Source organism: Taudactylus pleione, unplaced genomic scaffold (genome assembly GCF_031769625.1).
Source record: "Taudactylus pleione unplaced genomic scaffold, aTauple2 ptg000202l, whole genome shotgun sequence".
NCBI classification, from domain to species: Eukaryota; Metazoa; Chordata; class Amphibia; order Anura; family Myobatrachidae; genus Taudactylus; species Taudactylus pleione.
In genome coordinates, this window is record NW_028284604.1 from 15,376,105 (window position 1) to 15,403,481 (window position 27,377).

General features: G+C 45.8%; 1 protein-coding gene across 2 annotated transcripts in view; it reads right to left on the reverse strand.

The window, feature by feature from the left end:
* The window catches only part of DTWD2 (DTW motif tRNA-uridine aminocarboxypropyltransferase 2), a 383,675-nt gene that overhangs the window by 104,399 nt on the left and 251,899 nt on the right, over positions 1-27,377 (reverse strand). For both annotated transcript variants that reach the window (XM_088477730.1, XM_088477731.1), the window contains one exon: positions 8,725-8,917. In XM_088477730.1, coding sequence (XP_088333856.1) covers positions 8,725-8,917 — 193 coding nt within the window. The remainder of the gene's footprint in view (positions 1-8,724; positions 8,918-27,377) is intronic.

The following is a 27,377-nucleotide window of genomic DNA, read 5'->3' on the forward strand; positions in this document are numbered from 1 at the left end:
GATTAAATTGAGCGATTGAACGATAACAATATCGTTATCGTTCAATACTCATTTGAAAATCGTTAAAGAAAATGTCTAAAACGACCAGCGATGCGCGCTCCGGCTGGTCATTTAGACATCTATCATCTGACAAATATGTTGTACAACCTGACGATAAAGTCAGGTTCAGCATGTTTGCAGATGATTGATTGTGCCTACACTGAATGACTGCTCATTCAGTGTAGGCACATCACAGACTGACAAACGACTGCACGATTACAATGTCGTAATCGTGCAGACGTTTGCCTGTCTTCTAGTGGATGTGTGCCTTTAGGGTAGTGCTAGGATTTAAATGCATGAATAAAGTTGCTGACTTGCAGACTATCGACATTCACAATGTCGACGCTATGTCCATACCCAGGGCCGCCATCAGGGGGGGACTGCCGGGAATCCAGTCCCGGGCCGGGAGAGAGATGGGGCCCGGGTAGCAGCGGTGCGCAATGCACTGGGTGGCTGACAGTCACAGGAGACAGAGCATAGGCTCCGCTTGAATTAAATATTGAGCTGTCCGTGAGCCAATCACAGCTCGCGGAACAGCAGCGGCCGCTCCTGATTGGCTGCCGTTCCGCGAGCTGAGCTGTGATTGGCTCACGGCTGGCTCCATATTCCAAATGCCGTGGCGCCGATGCTCTACCTGCTGCCCGGTGTATTCTGCACCATTGCCACCCAGGACCTCTCTCTTTCTAAACAAGGTATGCTACCCCTGCCTTACTCCCCCACCCCAGTCCAGCCAGCCAGCTTTCCCTGCTGCTCGCCTCCCTCCCACCCAGTTCAGCCAGCCCTCTAATCTGGTTAGCCTGCCATCCCTGCGCCCAACACCAGTCCAGCCAGCCAGCCACCCTGTCTTCCCTGCCCCAGTCCAGTCAGCCTTCCCTGCTCTCCACCCACAGTCCACCCAGCATTCCCTCTGCCCCTACCCAGTCCAGCCAGCGTTTCTTGAGACCCCCCCAGTCCAGCCAGCCTTCCCTGCTCCCCACCCCGTCTATCTAGCATTCCCTGTGCCCCCCCCCAATCCAGCCTGCTTTCCCTGTCCCCCCAAGTCCAGCCAGTATTCTTGTATAAGCAGCCTGCCTTCCCTGTTCTGCCCCAGTCCAGCCTGCCTTCCCTGTACTCCCCACACAGTATATACAGCGTTCCCTGTGCCCCCCTAGTCCAGCCAGTGAGCCTGCCCACCTCCCCAGTACAGCCAGCCTTCTAGTCCAGGCAGCCTGCCTTCCCTGTGCCCTCCCCCAGTCCAGCCAGCCAGCCCCAGTCCAGGCAGCCTTCCCTGCGCCCCCCCCCCAAGTTATAACAACTGCCCCCACAGCCCAAATGTTAATACCCCTTAAAAGTAGCTCCGCCCACATTATCCACAGCTCCGCCAACCTCTGTCCCATACCCTGGGGTGGGGCCCTGCCTATTTTCTGTCAGTACTGGGCCCCACATTTTCTGATGGCAGCCATGTCCATACCGACATTTTGTGTCGCTATTTTGTACCACATCTCTCTAACATGATATGTAAAACTGGACATAAATAGATTTGTGTTATTTATCACATTTCAAAAATAAAATACTGTATGTTGACTTTTGAAGTAAACAAAATGCAAACTTTAATGTTTAACAATGTTTTTGAAAGTGGCTTACATTAAATCACCTTAATGGCATCAAATGTACCCCAAACTCATTAGAGATTATAATTTGCTGAAAAATACTTGCTCATATTCATTTTTACACTGTTAATAATAAAATACCAAAAGCAACCATTTGACACCTTTTAAGAGTCCCAAGTACTGTGCTTATGGGCCCTTACAGCCTGCTACATTACCCTGTCATCTTATTGGTCACTTTTTGGGGGTTTCAGGGTGATTTTCCCACTTCTTCTGACACTTATCAAGGATACAAGCAGGCAGTCTTACCATGCAACATTCGCAATAAGGATTTTCTAATGTAGTTGTGGATATTTGAATCGGCCCCCAAAGTGTCCTTTCCTATTTATCTGACACTATTTTAAAGAAACCAATGTAATGTCATGTGCCCATTGTATCATCATTTGCCATTTAATGCATATGGATTATAATGAGATTAAATATTAACATGCTGCATAGATAGAAAACACAAAATACCTTGTATGTTGGATGAGTAACAAAGTTACAATGTGATTTTTCTCTCACCACTAACATTTTTATTTGACTTTCTAAATTAATATAATTTGGATAATTGTTGTTCCCTTCTTTTTATCTCTACTGTGAAGTTCATAAACAGAGAACTTTTCAGTAAAACATTTATACTCTCACCAGAGAGTCCTTGCTCCCGGCAATATCTGCAGTCATGAAATAATAATGCCTTATACCCATGAAGGCACAATGATTCATCAATCCTATTTTTACACTATTAGAAGCTGTTTTGGTGCTTGTGAGATAAGTACTTAACCACCTAAAATGTATTTCAAACAAATTCACAAAGTCAAGTAATGTATATCAATTACTGTTATTTATACACAAATAATAACAAATGTACAGCTCGATTTTAGCAATTCAAAGGCAAGTATTACAGGAACTGATAACCCAAACGTGAGTGTAACAGAGTTATTTTTTTGACCATTTCATTTACAAGAATGGAATCAGCAGAGAGTTAGGAAGAATCTGTTGGTTTCTTATTCTTGGAGCACATTGATGGGAATGTGTGAGATCAAATTAGATTAAAAAAAATAATAAAAATGATTATGTGCAGAGACATCTCCACTATAGACACCATTATCCATAAATTACTGTGGGGTTGTAAGAAGCCCACGACTGGTTTAATTAAATTACACCAGTCTAAATCTGATGGTGGTGTTTATTTAATGAATATGGCTTTATACAAACAGGCAGAACACAGCTGTGGTAAAGGGGATACAGTCAGTATCCAGGCGGCCGCAATGCCAGCGCTGATATTACAGACACCAGCATCCCGACCGCTGGGATACCGAAGGTAAGTAGCGGGGTGGGGGGAGGGTTAGGTTTAGGGGTTAGGCATTAGAGGGAGGGTTAGGGACTAAGGGGCAAGGGTTGGGTCGAGGCACTAGGGGGGAGCTTTGGGTTATGCATCAATCAGGGAGGGTTAGGGTAGTGAGAGTGGGAGGGTTAGCATACCAAACAACAAATGTCGGTATACTAGCCCTGCCGGGACGCCGGTGTCGGGATTCTGACAGCCGGGATCCCGACTGCCGGCATCCCATACCCAACCTATGGTAAAGAATACTGACCTTTAGAACATACTGATATACAATGGGGTCTGAATACTTATCACTACATTTATCTTCCACTGGTTGGTAGTTTGGCCTTTCAGCTGTGGGAACAGGCAGATTTAAATTGTATAGGAAACCTAGGTATTTTCCAGGTCCAACATTATGCTAGTGCTTTGTCCCACTTATTTCCCCTCTATGATTGATGCAATGCCGTTGAAATGTTGCTCTCTAGCTGTCTCTCACCACAGGGCTAGTTCCCCTCATTATACTATCCCCCAAATTTGGTAAAGAGGCTGGACCAGTTTCCTATTTCATCTTTAGAAATGATCCGACACTCACACCTTTATACGATTCATATGGGGATTGGAGTAGAGGCCTTTCTCCATAAAGAATCGACCACACAAGATGTTTTTGCTAGTTGTGAGAGCTTCACTGCTATACTGTCGCCACATGTTAGGGAATAACTTTGGTCTTGTTTCAAAAACACATTTGTGCATACGAAGCTGACCCGGGTCATCGATCTCATTATAAATTTAAATAATACTGCATGTCATATTACCAAGCTGTGTTTCTCTTGTTACTTATGATCACCTTTTATTTATGTTTTTTTTCCTACGTTACATGTGTCCTCATGTTCTTCTACCACATGGCGCAAGGCGCAATTTCCGTGCTGTGCACTTTATCCTTAATTATACATCTTAGTTCGCATATCGGGCTTGATTCAGAGCCACACAATGCTGAAGTTTTTTGCAGCTGCGCATGCGCACAAATTCCTACAATCTAATACACTGTGTGCGTTACACAGAGTGTATGCAAAAAGGCGCAGTTATCAGAGATGATGTGGAACATTGATGGGCGTTCCTGGGCAGGGACTAGAAATGTGCGCAAATGCAAGCACAAATGGTCCGTTTAATGTGTGTGCGAGTGTCACGGGAGTGTCAGCGAAAGTGGCTGTTTTATATATTCTAAAAACTCACATCATCTTTTGATCGGGAGTAAGGAGCAATGAACTGCCCCTGAAATTAATAACCAGGCAATCATCTTGTACTAGTCACTTGCTGCTGTAAATTTCTACTTGGGATTGATCGACTGTTGCCTTCAGGTCAGAGGTTCCCAAACGCGGTCCTCAAGGCTCCCCAACAGTTCAGGTTTTAGAGATATCCATGGTTGAGCACAGGTGGTTAAATCAAATTGACTGAGGTACTAATTAAGTCACCTGTGCTCAACCAAGGATCTCTCTAAAACCTGAACTGTTGGGGTGCCTTGAGGACCGCGTTTGGGAACCTCTGCTACAGGTAATGGAGGATAGCATTTGCTTTTATTTATTTGGCTTCAAAAGTTTTCCGTAGCACCGTAAATAGGGGATAAAAAATACCACAAAAATTAAGTACAAACTGTTACAGACAAGTTCATAAATATACGTATACAAATAATTACAACAAGCAATTTACATAAAAACAAAACAAAAGGATTTTGGGCCCTGATTGCGGAAAATGACATAATAGAGGGGATGTGGGTGGACACAAAGAGGGAGGGGGAGCAGAGTTGGGGAATGTAGAGACTGGAGTGTTAGGAGGACATATAAGGATGCGCCAATCAGTATTACAGCATGCATGGGCGCTAAAAGTGGGTGTCTCAGTCCTTGCACATTCAGACGCACAGATGTACATAAAGGAAGGAGTTTATTTACTATTTGCATAAACTCGCAAATGGAAAACCACCAAACGAGCACCAGCTGCTGCGTTTGTGTGCGAATCAGGCCCCTGGGTGTCTTCACAGTAATTCCCTGGTTTAAGCTTTTGGGTCATTCAATGGTAACTCACGTTACAACAGGGCTTGACAAATTTTTCTAAAACTTAGGAGCCAGGATGAAAGTGTAGGAGTCAGACCCCCCCCTTCCCCCCGGGAAGCATTACTGAGCACCTACGCCCCTGACAACCAACCCCCACGGCCACACCACGAACGGGGTGCCCCAGTAGTAATCCCCCCCTCTGCAGTGCCCCTAGTAGTAATCCCCCCTCTGCAGTGCCCCCAGTAGTAATCCCCCCTCTGCAGTTCCCCCAGTAGTAATCCTCCCTATGCAGTGCCCCCAGTAGTGGTTCCCTTATGTAGTGCCCCTTAAATCAGTGCCCCCCCATATGCACTGCCCCCAGTAGTAGTCCCCCCCTATGCAGTGACCCCAGTAGTGACCCCCCATAGTGTCCCCAGTAGAGGCCACCCCCAATATGCAGTGCCCCCACAGTAGCGGCCACCCCCACCTATGCAGTGTCCCTACAGTAGCGGCCACCCCCACCTATGCAGTGTCCCTACAGTAGCGGCCACCCCCACCTATGCAGTGTCCCTACAGTAGCGACCACCTCTGCGATACCCTCAGTAGTAATCCCCCCTCTGCAGTGCCCCCAGTAGTAATCCCCCCTCTGCAGTGCCCCCAGTAGTAATCCCCCCTCTGCAGTGCCACCAGTAGTGGTTCCCTTATGTAGTGTCCCTTTAATCAGTGCCCCCCCATATGCATTGCCCCCAATAGTAGCCCCCCTATGCAGTGACCCCAGTAGTGACACCCCCCTTAGTGTCCTCAGTAGCGGCCACCCCCAATATGCAATGCCCCCACAGTAGCGGCCACCCCCACCTATGCAGTGTCCTTACAGTAGCGGCCACCCCCACCTATGCAGTGTCCCTACAGTAGCGGCCACCCCCACCTATGCAGTGTCCCTACAGTAGCGGCTACCCCCACCTATGCAGAATCCCTACAGAAGCGGCCACCCCCACCTATGCAGTGTCCCTACAGTAGCGGCCATCACCCCTATGCAGTGCCCCTTAAAAAAAAAAAACGCAACTTACCTTATCCCCACTCCTGCCAACGACCGCCGCTGCCCACTCCTCCTGGCCACTCGGCACTATGGGAGAGACGTAATGACGTCTCTCCCAACCTGCTGCGGGGTGAGCCGGAAGGTGGAGCTCATGAGTGAGCTCCAGCCGGCTCACTCCGTGAATGACGCAGCAGCCAATGAGAGTCTGACAGACTCATCAGCTGCTATAACAAACATACAGCCGCCTCTGACGGCTGTATGTTTGTTACCCTGTAGTGTGGACCGCGCTTGCGGTCTGCACTACAGGGCCCGGGGGTTGCTGAAAACCTGGTCGCCAGGCAGCCAAAACTGGTCGCCATGGCGACCTGGCCCCCGGGTTTTGTTGAGCCCTGCGTTACAAAGTGGCATAGCAAGCATATGCATGGCTGTCAACAGCAAAAGGAATTTATTGAAATTGATTTTATTTACTGAGAAAATAATAAGACAGGTCATGCTATAAAAACTGTATACAAGAATTGCTAATTGTTTGCTATGTCACTTTGTAACGTGAGTTACCATGGAATGACCCTTTTTCGATTAGAACTTTTTTGATCTTAAGCTCTATTTATTTTTTGCAATCTACCCGTTTTGCCCTTAAAAAACATTTGATGCGAAGCTCTTTCTTGGCTCACACTGGACATGCATAAAATTGTAGTACTGGAGCAGGATTTCATTTTAGATGTGAAAACAGCTGGTAACGTGGTTAGAGACATGTGAGAAGCAGCCAGAGAGACAGTTTATGGCCTGAAAGCAGGGGATGTGAATGCTGGCACTTGTGAGAAGTGAAGATGAAGGGGATGGATTTAGAGAAAATGTAGAAAGACAACTTTTCTACTGTATTTTGGATCTTGGAATTCAATTAATTCTTACAGGAAATCAATTCTCATTTAGTGCATTTTCGGTTAGCACTTCAGTTATAATCTAATTAACAACACTAAGTTCTATATAACAATATATAGAACTGTGGTGAATTTAAATATCTATGAAATAATCTATAGTATAACAGTGGTTCACAAATTAGTTCCCACAACATTGTGCACACCCAGGGTTGCCATGTGTGATCCAGTTGCAAATCAAATGTATTGGGCTAGCGTGTCTGTAGGCTGGGCCGCATGCTGTTAGCCTTAAGAGTGTGGTGGTGCTGTCCTATCCCTTACTCAACTACCCCTCCACTCTCCTCCTCCTCTATGCAGCAAAGTGAGAATAGGGTAATGAGTGTGTGTGTGTGTGGGTGGGGAGGATTCATCTAAGATTCAGACTACGCACACAGCAGGTTATTATGGTATTAATAACCTAGCTTGTTTTTGAGCAAGGATGTCCCTGCCAGACGATCTGCCATTGTATTAGCAGAACCTTGCTGATAATTGATTCTCCCCATGGCCTAGGATTGCTGTGCAAAATATTTAGAAGGACTAAAGGCGTTGTGAACCGCGAAAGTTTGAGAACCACTGGTATACAATTTTATTTATTGCTGAAAATTTTGAAAAGAAGTTAAAACAACTACATTACTATAGACCGATAGCAACAAAGTAGCCTTCAAGACATGATCACATAATGAATTCTGTTCACATCATTAACCTACACGGTGCGTTCAGTTAGGCGCGGGGTTTGCCGCTCGGTTTTCACGTCCGGAGCTATTCAATTAATCCCTGCGTGGTAAGCCATGGGTTATGCGCACTAACCCCTAGATTCTGTGCAATGTGCTGGAATCTATGGGTTTTCCTGTCTGCATTTAATGCATCTTTTTCCTCACAGCTACTGAGGCTGCAAAGAAAAATCCTGACTCTGGGGCTTAGCGTGCCCACAGCTAACTGAATCGGGCAGGGCGTATTACCTGCACCTACTTGAATCTTCACAGACTTCAACTCAAGTTCCATGACTGTAATATAAGTTCATAGAAAATGATTGTACTATATTTACACATAAACCATCTTCACTATACAGGACAAAACACTTAAGTACTGTGAACAAAAGTTTACACTGTGAGTTCAACTATGCATGTCATTGCCATACATGATTTATATATGACAGAAAGATGAATATTGTCATGAAAACAAACTAAACAATAATTTAGTGATTCAGCTTCAAGTAAGGGACAATTTAAATGCGTCCTTAGAGAATAGCAAACTTCAGTTATAGTCTCACCGTGACCCCACAAAAGTCAACTTTACCAAACATTATCAATTTATCGTTGGCATTTAAATTTCATGTCCACAACAAGACTATATCCATCTTGATTATTACGTTATAAATCACTTTATCTATAAACAAACATCTTAGAGACTTGCAAAAAGAAACAAAAGGCTTCATCTTCCTCGTTTGTTCAGCATAGTTGAAGAGAGGTTAAAAATGATTTAGAAATGACAGCCATGCTCAAGTGTCAGGGCTCCTGCGCTATAACTTACCAGGCTGCCTTTTAAACACATCATAAAATATATTTCCAAAATCATCCCTGAAGGTGCAGAGTTATGACAATGTCAGACATAGGTGTAAACAAGCTGCAATGCCTCCTGTCATTCTCTTGTTACTGTCCATGATTCAGGAATACAGTTACTCTATAAATAAACATACTAAATATTTGATCAGAGGAACACACACAAACACTAACTCTACAGTGGTATAAACCTGATTTACCTGTTTTGGCAGTCGAAAAATCGTATTTCTGTAGAATATATCTTTGGCCTGACTCCATGTGCCATCTATTATGATAAGGGAGTGCTGGTGATGATCGGCTGCTAGGGACAGCTCTTCCAAATTAGCAGCTTCTGCTCCAGGATACAAAATCAAAGTACCAGGCTTCCTGCAAATGGCTGCAAGCTCCGGATATCTAAAGAAAAAAAAAATCAAAGATAAAGTGGAAGAAAACAGTATGCTATTTAATATCAGAACATTCAAACATGAAATTACCAATGTAAATCCAATCAAAAGGTAAGAGATGCAAATTACAGAGTAGTTGGCTCAAGCGCAATTTCATTCAACCGTGCTTTAAGAATAAAAGCATAGAAGAGATGTGATAAAACATCATCCCTAGAAGTCACTTAAGACAGCATAGTTATAGCAAGTTGTAATGACAATTTTTTTTTTTTTTTTAAATATAGAATTATGGTATAACATACCTTTTGATAAAAAAATTTCTTCGAGATCCATAGGGTCCACAGGAAATACCTTGGGATATATAGTTGAATAACATCCAATGTACCAAACAGTAAAGCTTTGGAGCTCCCAGCATGCACTGGTCCCCCTCACTATATACCCCACCCCCAGCCACATGCATTCAGTTTGTGACTAAGCCTTGAAAAAATTTCACCAGAAAACACTCAACAAGTCAATAGGGAATCTGTGATACAAAGTTTAAGAACAAGTCCATCTGAGGCCAGGTGCGTCAGGGTGGGTGTCCTGTGGACCCTATGGACCTCAAAGAAAAAGAATGATCAAAAAGGTATGTTATACCATAATTCTATATTTCTTCTCCGGGTTCCATAGGGTCCACAGGAACTACCTTGGGACATCCGAAAGCAGTACCTCTAAGGGTGGGGACGCTCCTGAGCAGATAGGGGAATCCGCCGCCCAAAGGAAGCATCCTGGGAGGCATACGTGTTAAAAGCATAAATCTTTATGAACGTGCTCACAGAAGACCATGTGGCTGCCTTGCAGAGCTGTTCAGCAGGGCCCGTCTTACCGCCCACGATGTTCCGACAGACCAAGGGAATGGGCAATCACCTTGTTATGAACTGGGAGATCAGCCTGAGTATAAACCTGAGAGATGGTCATATGAAGCCAGAGAGATTAGGTTTGTTTGTTTGCCGGCCAACCTCTTTTGTGAAAACCATATAACACAAAGAGTGCATCCAACTTCCTGATGGATTTGGTCTGATCCGCGTATATCCAGAGGGCTCGAACCACATCAAAGGAAGCCTCAGCTGAAGATAGGTCTGAAGACTTAAAGGCTGGGACTACAATTTCCTCATTAATATGAAAATGAGAAATAACCTTTGGAAGGCAGCCCGCCTTGGTATGGAGGATAGCTTTATTTGGATGGAACACCAAATATGGAGAGCGGCACAGCAGAGCTGCCAAGTCAGAGACTGCAAGCTGAAGAGATAGCTAGGAGAAACAACGTCTTCGCCGTCAACCATCTCAAGTCCACCTTATCCAGGGGTTCAAAGGGATACCTGCAGAGCCCTGAGAACCAAAGACAAATCCCACGCTGCCACCGGTCGGAGAAAAGGAGGTTGCAGCCGCAGTGCCCTCTGCATGAATGTTCTAACATCTGGCAGCGGAACAATCTTGTGCTGGAACCAAACAGTCAAAGCAGAAACTTGGACTCTCAAGGTAGCCAGGCGAAGACCTAAGTCTAATCCCGCCTGGAGAAAACCAAGTATCCTGGATAGCCTGAATATCTTAGGGTCACATGTTTTGTTAGAACACCACAGAAAATATGACCACCAAATCCTGTGCTAAATGCGAGCCGAAGCTGGCTTTCTGGCTCTCAGCATTGTCTGTATAACTGAAGAAGAAAACCCCTTGGCCTTTAAGACGGAAGACTCAAGAGCCAAGCCTTCAAAGCCAGTCAATGTAAATCCCGGTAGGCAGGGACCCTATATTAACAGGTCCTGCCGCAGGGGCAGTGGAAATGGACTGTCTATTGATAGACATGTCAGATCCGAGAACCAATGCCTCCTTGGCCAGGCAGGAGCTAATAGAATCATCCTGCCTCCTTCTTGTTTGAATTTTCTGACGACTCTTGGGAGGAGGGAGATTGAAGGGAACAAGTATGTCAACCGGAAGTTCCACCTCATCGCCAGAGCTTCCACGTCCTGTGCCAATATGAGCGCTTTGTACACTGCCCGAAGCTCCAATATGTTTATTGTCAGATTACTTTCTTGGTCTGTCCACCTTCCCTAAAAAGGTAGGACGACCCATCATAGCTCCCCATCCTCGCAGACTTGCGTCCGTGGTGAGAAGTACCCATTCCGGAATCCATAACGGACGACCCATGTTTAAATGATTTGTCTCCAGCCACTAGGCTAGGGAGAGGCGAACATCCGGCGAGATGTGTACCATCTGGGTTTTTATCCGATGAAACTGACCATCCCACTGGGCCAGGATCCACAGCTGTAGGGACCTGGAGTGGAACTGGGCATTAGCCACCATGTCGAATGCAGCTACCATGGAGCCCAGCACCTGCATCGCCAAGTGTACTGACACTGATTGCCTGCAAAACAGCTTGTGCACACGAGCCTGTACTGTTACAATCTTGTCCTCTGGGAGAAGAATCCTCTGTCCCAGAGAGTCCAGGCATGCCCCTAAGTGCACCATCTGCTGAGTTGGAGAGAGTGATGACTTCTTCCAATTGATCACCCAGCCATGCTCCCCATAAGCATATAATGGTCATCTGGAGATGGCATTGCAAAATCTCCTGAGATTGCGCCAATATCAGGAGGTCGTCTAGATATGATAGCATCCTGACCCCATGTTGTCTGAGATGGACATCATGACTGCAATTATCTTGGTGAATACCCAGGGGGCTGTGGCCAGCCTGAAGGGTAAAGCTTGAAACCGATAGTGTTGTTGATCTACTACCAACCTGCGAAAGGCATGGTGAGATTTTGTAATGGGGACATGCAAATATGCATCTTGTATATCTAGGGAGACCAAGACAACCCCAGGCTCCATCGCCAATACAATTGTCCGCAAAGTTTCCATACAAAATTTGGGTACTTTGATAAATCTGTAGAGAGATTTTGGAATCAATATTTGGCGGTGTTACCCATTGGGTTTTTGAATTAGAAACACAATTGAGTAATACCCCTTTCCCTGTTGTATCACAGGGCCAGGGACAATAACACCTGATTTCAGAAGGGCCCCAATAGACTCCTGGTAGACCGCATCTCAGACAGGGTCTCTAGGAAGGGTTGTGCCCACAAACCTTTGAGGGGGTTGCCTGAGGAATGCATAACCTTGAGATACCAGCTCTCGTACCCAGGCATCTGTAGTAGTCTGATGCCAGGGCTGGGTAAACCGCAAAAGCCGGTCCCCAACCCTGACATCCTCCAGGGGAGGCCCGTCCCATCAAATTGTGGGTTTACCATCCGGTTTGGAGGAGGGCGTTTGGTTGCCCAAGACCCTTAGGGCTGTACACTCTTGCCACCTTGTCTGGCCGAGGACTGCTTCTTTGCCTTACTTGGTGGATGAAAGGACTGGTATGGCTGCCTCTTAGAGGTAGATGTGTATGATAATTCCGCTGCCCTTGGGGTTGCTAGGGAGGTCATTATCTCATCCAATCCTGCACCAAACAGTACCTTCCCTGAGAAGGGAAATGATTCCAGAGCCTTCTTGGATCCTGTGTCCGCCTTCCAAGTCTTAAGCCAAAGAGATCTTCTGGCTGCCACCGAGTTGGCCGACACCCTGGACGCTAAAATGCTTGCATCAATCCCTGCCTCCACCATATACATAGATGCTTCTTGCAATTGACCAATAAGGGACCGTTGCTCTCTAGATGCGTCCACCATGGACGTCTCTAGAGCTTTAATCCAACCCTCTATCGCCTTAGCTACCCAGACAATAGTGGTAGCTGGTCTGGTAGCAGCTCCTTACAATGAAAATATTGATTTTAAATGATTATCAACCTTTCTGTCCGTAGCCTCTGTTAAGGAAGATGCTGCAGCCATAGGCAATGTAGCACTTTTGACCAACCTAGTCACATGTACATCTATTGTTGGTGGAACTTCCCATTTGTTACATGCTCCTGGAGCAAATGGGTATCGAGAGGCCAAATTCTTAGGGGCTGAAAAATGCTTATTGGAGTCTCCCTAGCTTCCGTCATAAGATTCGTCAGTTGCCCCGACACAGGAAAATAGTGTCGAAGACGGATGATTGGCTGAGACCAAATCTTTTTGTTAATATCTGGCGACGCAATATTGCGTCGTCAGCACGGTACCATTGTGTATGACACTATACTTGGTTATTAGCATCGTGAGTCTGTTTTTGCTACTGCATATTGTTGAAAGTCCAATCAAAAACTATACGCACATTAGATAATACATATAAAATATACAAGACGCACAACGCACATTTGCGCTGTACATCAAAGCCTACAGATAAGCACAATACACATATACGCACAATGCATACTAGCGAAAGTACACAATATTCTCACACTCACACATGCACGCACTTATAAAAAGGTTCCCTCACATTAAGCTTAATATTAGAGGTTTTATTAGCAAATGCTTATGTTGTGAAATGTAATGTATATGATATTTAAGGTACAGAAACATAGTAGACATGTCATGTTTGGTACCATTCTAAATCCATGTTTATTCGCAGATCTCCGGTTCTATCGACAAGGAGATCGCATCATGCGTCCGCAAGTTATGAATTATAGGGAATTACTGATTTGAATGTATACCTGTATGTAGTGTCTTTAGCTAGTTTAAACCAGTTCTTCGGCGGGAAGACCACACAAAGCAACTTCTGAGGAGCTGGGACATACCCCTAGTGACACTGTATGAACTGACCTATGAACTGCATCGTACCAGAATGTCCAGGAGCAAGAACCAATGGAAATCTGTCAACTAGTTTCTTTGTTAGAGCTGTGACATGTAAGTTATATTGGCTAGTGCTCTAGAAACCATAGGGGAGTCATTTCCCTTCTTAGATGACCACAGGCTTCAGGATTGATGACTGAGAACTGGAATCCAGAGCGCTAGCGTATGTATTGACTGTGCCTTGTATTTACTTGCTTTTTGCGCTAATTGTTTAGATCACAGCGTGTTATACTTTTCCTTGAATAATATAACTTTTTGTGCTTTGGAACCACAATTGGATTGAAAAGCAATTATTTCTTAAGCGACTTGCAGCGCTGGTAGCGACTGATAGGATTCAATAATAGTCTTTAGCCACCGCCTGGCCCCTCGTCTGTCAGAGCAGCTTCTTCTACCTCCTTTATGTTGAGGCTAGTTCTAACCCCTCTAACTAGAGAGGGAACATCCACAACCTGAGGCTGAATCAGAACTCTGTGTTCTTTCAGAGTCTGACGAGGTAGCTGAGTCAATATCTGACACCGGATGAGACCTTTTCGTCTTATGCCCCTGCTTCTTTACCCCCACTGGTATCTCTACCTGTGGAGAGACTGAAGATGGCAAACCACTCTGGCTAGAGTGAGCCACAGAATAATCCCAACAGGCATTCATAGGAGGCTTTTATACAGGATGCATATGCTGTGGGTACCCTACAGCCCGAGACACTGCCTGTGGCCCCACAGCCGGAGCTCGCATCTCAGTGGCTTTGTCTATTAAATAGGTCAAAACCTGAGGCGTGATAGTAACCACCTGTGGCTTCCATATTGGTACAGATGGTATCCAGAAATAACTTGCTACATCTGCCACATATTCCATCCACATCCTGATCTGACAGGCTTGTAGAACAGAATTTACACGATAGACCCACTGGTCTTCCATTCTACTTATTACCTTCAGACATGATATATATATATATATCAGTGTTCATAAGGTACACCGTATAAATGAAACAATGTGACTTTTGAATCAATGACCCCCACACACACACACAGTCAGATGGATGAGGAGAAACACAGCTTAAAAACGACAGGTAGTGTACAAGCAGCAGTAGCTAGCACACAGTCACATACAGGGCAAAAATAATACAGTAATTTGAACTCTGATCAACTAGCCAGCCCCAGCGTGTAGGATATAGAGCACACTATATGCCAAACCTGACGGAGAGGGATATAGGGAGATGGACCAGCCTCAGAGAACACTGCTGCAGCGCACTCCAACAATGCTGAACTGCACGTGTCTCCACCACGACACGGGCCTTTTAAACCAGACATCGGAGTTCCCACTGGAAGTTTGGGTCTGGGGGGGAGGAACGGCCGGGGGAGCGCCTATCTCCCTTAGGCTGTGATTCTCGATTGGCAGGGTACACTGCACTACAAGCCGGCAGGACGCAGACTAGTGCGCTCTAGCGCATCCTGCCCCCCATCCCCGGCAGCAGATATGGCCCCGGCCATCTATTGAGGAGTCGTCCTGCACACACAGCCCAACCTCCGATGTGTCTCTCCCCTTACCTGCCTCTCTGTTACCCCGATCGCAGTCTCAGGCCTCAGCCACTACCCAGTCCAGCTGAGGCACAAGGCGGATGCTGGTGTTGCCGGCTCGGCGGGGGTAGCACCACTAAACTCTAAAGGCAATAAAAAATGTTTAAAAAAGTCCCACTGTTCAAATAGGTGCATCTTGCCGCACCAAATGAAACAACTGAATGCCTGTGGCTGGGGGCAGGGTATATAGGGATGGGGACCAGTGCATGCTGGGAGTGCCAAAGCTTTGCTGTTTGGTGCATTGGATGTTATCTAAATATATATCCCAAGGTAGTTCCTGTGGACCCTATGGAACCCGAAGAAGAAATAATAATGTACTAATGTAGATAAGTAAATTGGCACATAGGGCCTGATTCATTACAGATCACAACTGCAACAGCGTACGCAGATCAGCTGATGGTGCGTACTGCACATGCACCACAGTGAGCGTGTGCATCGGCTGAATTCCAAAAGCACTGCGATCACGCAGAACACAGAAACTCATTGCAGAGTGAGTGACGGGAGGTCAGAGTTTGAAGGTGATGACAGGGGAGTGGTAGGAAAAACGCAGGCGTGCCTTTCCATTTGAACGCTGTTGCATGGCTGTGCATAAATTAGCCACTTCGACAGCATACACAGCTTGAGTACTTACTGAGTGCGGCAAGGTTAGCAATTCTGAGTATGGTCAGACCTGCTGTAATTGTGTGTGAGGGGCCGATGCTACCGATGTGTATGCAGGACTGAGGGATTACGGATTTGAGCTAGTGGTAGTGGGCGTCCCTATGCTGGCTGTACGACGGCTTTGTGAGTGCATTCATTAGCATATTTTCGCAGCAGATTCTGGACCTCATTCAGAGCCGGTCGCACAGAGCGTGCGGTCAGTCTGAATGAGGGGAGGACGTCTTGAATTTTCAAGACGTCCTCCTTTGCGGTGGTAAGGCTGTGGGTTAACACCCACAGCCTTACGACCGCCTAAGGTGATGGTCGCGATGGTCAAGACCATCGCGACCATCGGGGCTTACGACGAGACCCTAGGGTAGGGTCTCCCTTGTCGTAAGCCCCGGAGAGCTTTCGGCTTTGTCTGAGCCGGAAGCTCTCCACTGACATCACTAGTGATGTCAGAGGGGCCGCCCCCAAACGGTAGGCGTTCCCATGGGAACGCCCCCGTTTGGGCTGCCACCCCCCCGGCCCATCTTCCAAACGGGGCGAGCTGTCAATCAACATCGACAGCTCGCCCCCTTTGGATCGAGATCCGCTACTACCGGCGCTGTCGGTCGTAGCGGGTCTCACGCATGCGCATGACGGCACCAGCGCCAGCTCTGTGGGGGGCCATCGACCCGGTCCGAGCGCATCGGCGCTAACGACTGGGTCTGAATGACCCCCTCTGTGTGCTTAATAGCAGCCACGGTTGCAACAGCGATCCGTGCTGAATCAGGCCCATAGTACTTGTATGCTGTCCTACTCTCATAACTCATTATGTACGTAAAAAAAAAGGAATAGAGAGCTAATTTTCTAGGCAAGCAGACAGGCTCTTCTTTAAACTCTGTACGAGTTCTTTTTGCTAATCCACTATTTGTAATACTATCTCCTACAGCGGTTTACAGCAGGCAATTGTAATATAGTCTACTGCACACATGCATCTGAGTGATGTTGGGTGGACCCCAATACTCCTCTGAGGTTCAATGGCAAACTCGCTCAGCTAGATAATGTTGTGCACTGGAAAGTTATATATAACTAATTAAGGCCTTTCAGAGATCATAATACCGAATACATATTTCTTTGGATATTTATTAACATTATTGCAAGGGCTTGGCTAACTACTGAAATGTTTATCAGTGCCTGATGAACCATTAAGCCAGTGATTCCCAAACTGGGCACCACAGAGCACTTGCTGGGGTACCGCAGGTTGCAGGTCTAGAACCAAATGTAATAATTTATGGTCAATGTGCAAAACCAGTGCTGGGAGCTGCCAATTATAACATGAGTGGACAAACAAGCACAACCAAGTCCACTACCACATAACTGAACCTAAGGATGACCTATAAGCACAGTTTACTTATTTTAATTTAATTTATTTACTTGTTGAATTTCTCAATAAGAAATTTTTGGTCTAGGGGTCCGGTGAAAAAAAATTGCTGATACTCTAAGGTACCCTGTGATTTAAGAAAATTTGGGAACCACTGTATTAGGTTGGTCAGGCTGCAGCCTATGGTGCCAGGACATATGGTGGCGGGGTGTGGAAACACCGAGAGGCTGACTACAATATGGCTGTGGTGATGTGACCTTGTAATTTACTGCTAAAATCTTTACGTGCACTATGCTACAGCGCCATCCGGCAAGCCTGAAGCGCTGCATGTGATTATTTTTAGAGTCTTCCTCACATTGCCCTAGAAGCCCTTGCTTCATCCAGACTTCTCGGTACCGTCACTGTCTGACAACTATGCAAAACAGCTAAAGGGAGGCAATATTGAGTAAAGACTGGAAATGCTCATTCTCCTAAATATGCCTTAATATCTATCCCTTCATCTTTGTTATGCCACACAATCCATCTTTTTTGTATTTTACATACATTTTTGTATGTATTAAAGGTTGAAGATTTACACATCTTGATTAAACAAAAAATTATAAATGTGGTAGTTTGATGTTCTTTTTTATTTTTCTTTGCTACGCGTATTTTTGCTTATCTGTCATCTACCCTTATAAATAAAGAGATTAAAAAAAAACAGTGCATGAGCTCATGAGGCAGAGAAGCTGTGACTTATCTTCAAGGCACATGGGAGTAAGCACAACACTGTATGCTGCCCAACTCTCAAGCTTAGTCAGGAAATCTGCATTATACTTGCCAAACTTCAAAATGCCTTTAACCATGACGTGGCGAGCACAGTGCAGCGATTGCATCATGGATCTGCCCCGGGTATTCAAAGCTGTGATTTATGGCATACTGTATTACACTGTGGGGGCTGAGCCACTGTTACACGTTCCAATGCAAATCACATAATCAAACCCCGGGCCAGCTACTTCACTAGGGAATTGGGTGGTAAATACGATACTCGCAAACTATTTCAGGAGTCAAGGAGGTGTTTGGTATGGGAGACCAGCATTTGGGATGACGGTCGTCAAAAGACCGACAATGGCATACTGATGCTCAGAGGGCTACGTAAGTATTCTAACCTTCCCCCCTTCATCCCCTAACCCTCACTTCCAGCATCCTAACCGTAACTCTCCCCCCCATACCCTAATCCTCCATGTTAATGCCAAAACCTAACCCGCCCCCATTAATGCCCAACCCAAATCCTCGCCCCAGTGGTGCCTAAACCTAACCCCCCTGTCCGCAAGATAACCCTAACCTTCCCCAGCCTAACCCCCCCTGTGGTGCCTACACCTAATCCCCCAATAAACCTAATAAACCAGTTGTAATGCCGGCTATCGGGATACTGCCGTTGGCATCTCTACTGGTATCAGGCGCCGGTCTTCAGGCCACAGGTCAAGATTTGACAGCTGGCATCCCGTGCGGCGGTAAATTAATTACATCCTGTCCAGGAGAGTACCTGTCACTAAATACATTGTTAAAAATGTTTTCATGTCCTTTCCCTCCATTACACTACTACCACACATGAAAGTTCATTGTTCCATAATCACTCAATCAATCAATGTTCACAACAGTTTTGTTCTTTAATCATTCATGGCAGCCATTACAGCAGATCTGGTTGTTAAGCTTCAAAGGGTGCACATTTGGATCAACGCCTGTGTTCTGCTCCTACAAGTGCACCAGCATCATATGGAAGAGCCAAATACGAAGGCCAGGCATCAAGATGATCGTAGCGTACCCTGCGCATAGTGCATGGTACTGAACATTAGATTTGCTTCCAGATACAGAATAGAATCTGACCTGAAACAAACAAAAAGCACCTGCTTGTTGGCATAATACACTGCTATAAAAGTTAGTTTCGGTGACAATATGCTTTTCTTGTAGTGTCGGCCAATGGAAAGCTTAAAAACAAAACATAGAAGATTACAGTTTAGCGTTCCCGCTAGGCTGTTTTAGCGGGGAGCGGCGCCCTGCCCTCCTTCTGGAGGGCAAAAAGCACCCTGCCCTCCAGAAGGAAGGCAAAAAGCGCCCTGCCCTCACAGCCTGCGGGTGCCGTCTTCACCCGTGGGTCGCAGTGTGCCGCGGGTGGAGAAATGTGCGGTGACCCGGTCACCACCGGAGAATAGACGCCGGACGCATGCGCCCGGCATCTACTCTCCCTGTTTGCAGCGCTTGGGGGCTGCCTGGCGTGTCCGTTAAGAGCCGGGCACGCCCCCAAGAGTGCCGAAAAGGGGACGCGTCTTATAGACATGCCCCCTTTTCAATGGCCACGTCCCCTTTTCGGGCGCGCGCACAAAGGTGCCTTCTCTGGCTCCGGCGCCCTGTCTGCCGCCGGAGCTAGAGTGAACACTAACAGTTTGTGCATTAATTGTTAAATGTCAATATATCTTTTGTACAACTTTTAGTTCCAGACTAAATTAAATAAGTCAACTCCCATCACAAAAATGGGGAGGGGCGCCAATGCTCTATCTAGCACGGGGCACCAAAAAGTCTAGTTAGGGCTCTGCTGCAGTACGTGAATGAGCGTGCTGCAGACATACAGTAACATGAATAAGCTTTGTGTGCCATAAACTGTACAGTTACAGTCAGGTGCATAAATATTGGGACATTGACAGAATTTTCATATTTTGGCCTCTATTCACCACCACAATGGCTTTTAAATGAAACTAACAAGATGTGCTTTAACTGCAGACTTTCAGATTTAATTTGAGGGTAATTACATCCAAATCAGGTGACCGGTGTAGGAATTACAACGGTTTCTATATGTGCCTCCCACTTTTTAAGGGGCCAAAAGTAATGGGACTATCAACTCAAAAGCTATTTCATGGACAGGTGTGGGCTATTCTCGTGTTATTTCATTATCAATTAAGCAGGTAAAAGGTCTGGAGTTGAGTCTAGGTGTGACATTTGCATTTGGAATCAGTTGCTGTCGACTCTCAATATGAGATCCATAGAGCTGTCACTATCTCTGAAGCAAGCCATCATTAGGCTGAAAAATCAAAACAAACCCATCAGAGAGATAGCAAAAACATTAGGTGTGGCCAAATCAACTGTTTGGAACATTCTTAAAAAGAAAGAATGCACCGGAGAGCTCAGCAACACCAAAAGACTCCCTTACCAATCCAGCCGACAGGTCTCAGGCTGCTTCCACACTGGCTCTCAGTCAAAAGTGCCCATTATACAGTGCCCCCTGTAGTTTTCCCCTTTATGCATTGCCCTCTGTAGTTTAACTTTGCCTTTATGCATTGCCCCCTGGCTGAAGTAGTGCCCCCAGATTGGTCCCTTATGTAGTGCCCCCAGACTGGCCCCTTAAGCAGTGCCCCCAGATTTAATAGTGTCCTTTATGCAGTGCCCCCAGGCTCGCCCCTTCTGTCCCCCAGACTTAAATAGTGCCCCCAGACTGGTACTGGCCCCAGCCCCAACCCAGCACTTATCTTAGTAGTGGGATACCCACTACTGCTGTGTATGAGAGGGTAGTAGTGGGAGGCCCACTACTACCCTCTCATACACAGCAGAGGGACGCCCCTGCTACCCTCTCACACACAGCATAGGGACGCCCACTGCTACCCTCTCATACACAGCATAGGGAGGCCCACTATTACCCTCTCATACACAGCATAGGGAGGCCTACTACTACCCTCTCATACACAGCATAAAGAGGCCCACTACTACCCTCTCATACACAGCAGAGGGAGGCCCACTACTACCCTCTCATACACAGCATAGGGAGGCCTACTACTACCCTCTCATACACAGCATAGGGAGGCCCACTGCTACCCTCTCATACACAGCATAGGGATACCCACTGCTACCCTCTCATACGCAGCATAGGGATGCCCACTGCTACCCTCTCATACACAGCATATGGACGCCCACTGCTACCCTCTCATACACAGCATAGGGAGGCCCACTGCTACCCTCTCATATGCAGCATAAGGAGGCCCACTGCTACACTCTCATACACAGCATAGGGAGGCCCACTGCTACCCTCTCATACACAGCATAGGGATACCCACTGCTACCCTCTCATACGCAGCATAGGGATGCCCACTGCTACCCTCTCATACACAGCATATGGACGCCCACTGCTACCCTCTCATACTACACAGCATAGGGAGGCCCACTGCTACACTCTCATATACAGCATAGGGACGCCCACAACTACATACCCCCTCATACACAGCATAGGGATACCCACTGGTACCCTCTCATACAGAGCATAGACATGGCGTAAATGTCGGCATTGTGTACATCCATGAAACAGGCCCACTGTGCAAGGTAAAGTGTAGGGCGCACTTGTAAAGAGCATTTGTACAAAGTGGATTTAAGCAAGTTTACCTGAGCTGTCTACAAAGGAAGCTTCTGTCTACATCTTCAAAATTAGAGCAGAAGCCAATTGGGACTAGTGATACCCACTCTGAAATGCCGCAAGTGTGCAGCATAAAACGCTCAGCCAGTTTGTAATCCAGAGACACGTCTTTCTGGGTTGAGATCTGTAGTTCAATGATGATTTTATGCACCACTGTTCAGGTCACACTACTACTGTAGTTCCTAAGACATGCCATCGCTATGTGAACACCACACACCACTGTGTACAATGCCAAAGTGACCAACACTTTCCTAGCAGCACAGCAGTTCTCCTAGCCGCCTAGCGGATGGGGGATGGTGACCTAGCAATGGTCACCATTCCTCGCCTTTTCAGGACACAAGGGCAGACCTTGAGCTGACTGCTTAAATGGCTAACAAAGCATCCTTTACTATGGTAATGAAAGGCTCTTGCTTGCTTTGGAGGAAGGGACCTGATGCACTGTGTGTGACTCCCGACCGGCTCCACTGGGCATGCACAGTACTATGAGACTCCATAGCTACATCATAGAGCGACTAGCAGGACGCTACATAGCATATGGATCGGCTCCACTGGACATGCGCCAGAGATTCCATGTGCCGACAGTGCCACAAGTGTGCGTCTTAAAAAGCTTTCAAACAGAGCCCACTCTGAAGATTTAAATTAAAAAAAAATTGTTCTTTTCCAGGTCTCAAACCTGGTAAAAGCACTGTGCAAGGCGCTCACCAAACCTCTAGCCCACATTCCAGCCGTATCAAAAGCCGCACCTGTTGTGTATGTGATGTGACATCTGCGAATTACACCAGGCAATGTGTACAATGTCAGTAGCAGGATAATCCGTGTACACTCCACCCACCAGCTGCTGTTTTTTAATAATAATTTTTTTTTTATACTAGTACATGTAAACACAGTAACCCACCATTACATAATAATTCATCCCTTCTCACTGAAAGCTGTGCGTGCGTCTGCTTAAGTGCGTGCTCCGGGTCTCGCACCAAAGGGGGTGTGCTGTCGATGGTGAGTGACACCACGCCCCCTTTGGTGGGCGTGCCGGGGGCGTGGCTGCCAGACGGAGGCGTACCCATGGGAACGCCTACCGTCTGGGGCCGGCCCCACTGACATCACTAGTGATGTCAGTGGGAGTGATTTTGGCTCTGATAGAGCCAAAATCACTCCAGGGCTTGCACAGCGAGACCCTACCGCAGGGTCTCGTCGCAAGCCCGATGGTCGCGATGGTCTTGACCATCGCGACCATCATCATGGACGCTCACATAAGCTGTGGGTGGCAAACCACAGCTATGCGAGCGTCCAAAAGGCCGCTCTGAATCAGGGCCTCAGTACGTCATCCGAGTACTATCTTCAAAGTGTCATCATCCTGTGCCAGTTCTGCGTCTGGAACCACAGTGTTTGTACTTAGTACGTCATGCAAGTACAAACTCCTAGTGTCATTCTGCTGTGCCAGTTCTGTGTCTGAAACCACAGTGTATGTACTTAATACTGCCACACAGTTCTTTTTTATAGAAAAAAATATATATTTAATTGATTAATTCTTTGATAGCAAAATATATATTACCAGCTATTTTCACAGATATTATTATTAAATATTTATAGACAAGTATACATACAGAAATCATTAAGACAAATTATAAAGAATACTAAAAAATATTGCTTATATGTACTGTACTTTAATTTAAAAATAGACCAAAATTCATGCGGCCACATATATCCCTTGTTTATATATAGCTCTTGTTTCCTGTTATAATGTTACTTGATTAAAAACCAGAGTAAAAATACTAATCATTATTAAACAAAGTTGCAACTAAAACTTCTGATACATCCAACAAAGCTGGAACCAATACTTAAGGTGCATACACACGTAACGATTTTGTAACCAACGATTTTCTGTCAGATTTTCCCTTGAAAAAGTGAACGATTTTTGAAGTGTAAAGGTGCATACACACGGTCAGATTTTTCTTCAGATCTCAACGATAATGATTTAAAAGATCGTTCAATCGTTCATATCTGAAGGAAAATCTGACATGTCTGAACAATGAACGATGCGCATTCCCGATGGTCAGATAACGATTTCTGACATCTGATGTGTTTGCAGTCAGTTTTGGACGATTTCAGTCATTTTTAATGCAATCAAAAATCGTTCATAGTTCAAATCGTTCATCAAATCGTTCAATCGTTCATCTGACAAATCTGACCATGTGTATGCACCTTAATAAACGATTTTTTGAACGATGAACGAATAATGTTCCTTCCCGTTATGAAAATCGTCATGTTGGACAGTCTGAAATGGACGATGAACAATAACTACAAACGGGAGTGTGCATTTGTGATTATCGTTCATCATTATAACTCATAAACTGAACGATTTTTTTGTATGATTTAACGATAACGACGTTGTTATCGACAAATCGTTCAAAAAATCGTTACGTGTGTATGTACCATTAGAAAACAAAACCTGTTAGGGTTTTTTTTCTCTATTAGAATAAGGGATATATGTGGCCGCATGAATTTAGGTGTATTTTTAAATTAAAGTACAATACATATAAGCAATATTTTTTTGTATTCTTTATAATTTGTCTTAATGATTGCTGTATGTATACTGTCTATAATTATTGAATAATATGCGTGAAAATAGCTGATAATATATATTTTGCTATCAAAGAATTATTAAAATAAATATATATTTTTTTCTATAACAAGAACTGTGTGGCAGCACTTTCTATATTTTGTTGCTTGTAGTTTATAATTGTGGGAATTGAGTAATTCCCTTTTCTTTGAAAGCAGCAAACTACTCAGTTCGTAGTAAGGAGTACCTATTGGTGCCGATTGTTTCAATTTTTGTTCTTTGGTTTTTTATGTACTTAATACATCATCCAAATACAATCTCCTAGTGCCATTCTCCTGTGCCAGTTCTGCGTCTGAAGCCACAGTGCATGTACTTAATACATCATCCAAGTACAATCTCCTAGTGCCATTCTCCTGTGTCAGCCCTGCGTCTGGATCAACAGGGTGTGAACCCAGAACATCACCCAAGTGCAAAACTTCCAGTATCATTCTCCTGTGATAGTGTTCTTCCATTTGCCATTTCGACCTGCTTGCTGGGTGCAGTGTAAACCCAAGTCCCGCTTGGAGGGGTCACTGGTCACCAAAATAATCTAGAGATTTTAATTTAGTGAAAAACAATTGCTTATTCTATTTTTTCCAATGTTAACAAAAAAGGAGCAGCTCTTCTTGCCTTATGAGCTATCTTACATTTGTATAAGATAAGCATTTAACCTTTTAAATACTAATGTCTTTTCAAAACCTTTTTAAAAAAAAAACAAACCTTGTTTTGTTTTTCCTTCTTTGCATATATTTTACTCTTAAAATGGGTATACACTGACGCTGTGTGCTGGGCTGCTGTGAGGGAGGGGGAGTGGCGCCGGACTCGGGCCCCGGTAATCTGTACCCGCTCCCCCCCCTCTCTGCGCCCCTGGCTGTGTTCAGAGAGCTGACCTGGCTGTCCCCTCTCGGAAGGGACAGCCTAAAAGTAGGCAAGTATGGTGTTAGTAACATGGTATTATTATTATTATTACAACATTCAGGTGACTAACTGACCAATACAAGATACACACATGATGGACTGGATTTGTAGAAGGACCTTCTCTGCTGACTTTGTAGGCAGCTTTTCAGTATTATGATAGCAATGAGATAGAAACAAGCTGAATAGCAGAAGACATCTGCATCAGGAATATGACAACAGCAGCTGACCCAGAGCGCAGATAGTCAGCACCTTGGGCACTGCTAACCTATCTACACAGAGACCGGAGCAGGAATATACAGCATTATTATAACAGCAACATACAGCAGGCTTCCATCTGTGTTACCACTAGGGGTGAGCGGGTTCGGATTTCTGAAATCCGAACCCCCCCGAGCCCCCCCGATCCGAGTCAGGCTCGACTTTTCCCGCCTGACTCGGATCTGAAATCGAGGCAAAACGTCATCATCCCGCCTTCCGAGTCTCGCGGGTTTTGGATCCTATATAAGGTACCCGCGTCGGCGCCATTTTCTCACTCGGCTGTGGACAGTGAAGAGGGAGGGTGGGAGTTAGGGCTGTGTAGTGTAGTGTAGTGTAGTGCTGCTGTTGTCCACTACTTCAAAGTCCATAGGGGCTGGCTGTGTTGTGCTGTGCTGCTGTTGTTAATAGGGGCTGTGTCCACTACTTCAAAGTCCATAGGGGCTGGCTGGACTGTGTTGTGCAGTCAGTTCTCCATAGGGGCTGTGTCCACTCCAAAGTCCTGTGCAGTGTCCCAGTCCTAAAGGAGTGCTGTAGTGTTGTCCAGGGGGTGCTCTGTCCATCAGGGGTGCTCCCCCCAAGTGCTAAAAAAATAATATATTTTCTGTGTTTGTGAATTGTGTGCGCAGTAGCCGCACGTGCATCAACAAAGTAGTGCCAAGCGTGCGCCTGTGTCATAAGTAAAGGGCCGGCTGGCTTGACCGTTAAAGGGTGCTGTAACCCCCGAAAGTACACTCCAGTCCAAACCAAAAAAAATTATTTTCTGTGTTTGTGAATTGTGTGCGCAGTAGCCGCACGTGCATCAACAAAGTAGTGCCAAGCGTGCGCCTGTGTCATAAGTAAAGGGCCGGCTGGCTTGACCGTTAAGGGTGCTGTAACCCCCGAAAGTACACTCCAGTCCAAACCAAAAAAAAAATTATTTTCTGTGTTTGTGAATTGTGTGCGCAGTAGCCGCACGTGCATCAACAAAGTAGTGCCAAGCGTGCGCCTGTGTCATAAGTAAAGGGCCGGCTGGCTTGACCGTTAAGGGTGCTGTAACCCCCGAAAGTACACTCCAGTCCAAACCAAAAAAAAAATTATTTTCTGTGTTTGTGAATTGTGTGCGCAGTAGCCGCACGTGCATCAACAAAGTAGTGCCAAGCGTGCGCCTGTGTCATAAGTAAAGGGCCGGCTGGCTTGACCGTTAAGGGTGCTGTAACCCCCGAAAGTACACTCCAGTCCAAACCTAAAAAAAAATTATTTTCTGTGTTTGTGAATTGTGTGCGCAGTAGCCGCACGTGCATCAACAAAGTAGTGCCAAGCGTGCGCCTGTGTCATAAGTAAAGGGCCGGCTGGCTTGACCGTTAAAGGGTGCTGTAACCCCCGAAAGTACACTCCAGTCCAAACCAAAAAAAAATTATTTTCTGTGTTTGTGAATTGTGTGCGCAGTAGCCGCACGTGCATCAACAAAGTAGTGCCAAGCGTGCGCCTGTGTCATAAGTAAAGGGCCGGCTGGCTTGACCGTTAAGGGTGCTGTAACCCCCGAAAGTACACTCCAGTCCAAACCTAAAAAAAAAATATTTTCTGTGTTTGTGAATTGTGTGCGCAGTAGCCGCACGTGCATCAACAAAGTAGTGCCAAGCGTGCGCCTGTGTCATAAGTAAAGGGCCGGCTGGCTTGACCGTTAAGGGTGCTGTAACCCCCGAAAGTACACTCCAGTCCAAACCAAAAAAAAAATTATTTTCTGTGTTTGTGAATTGTGTGCACTGTGGCTGCACGTGCATCAACAAAGGAGCAGCGCCAAGCGTGCGCCTGTGTCCCATAAGTAAAGAGCCGGCTGGCTCATTTCTTAAAGGGTGGTGTAACCCACAAAGTGCACTACTCTCCAGCAAAAATAAAATAATATTTTCTGTGTTTGTGTGCGCTTTAGCCGCACGTATATATATCAATATAACATAAATGGAGGACCAAACTTTCTCCGATA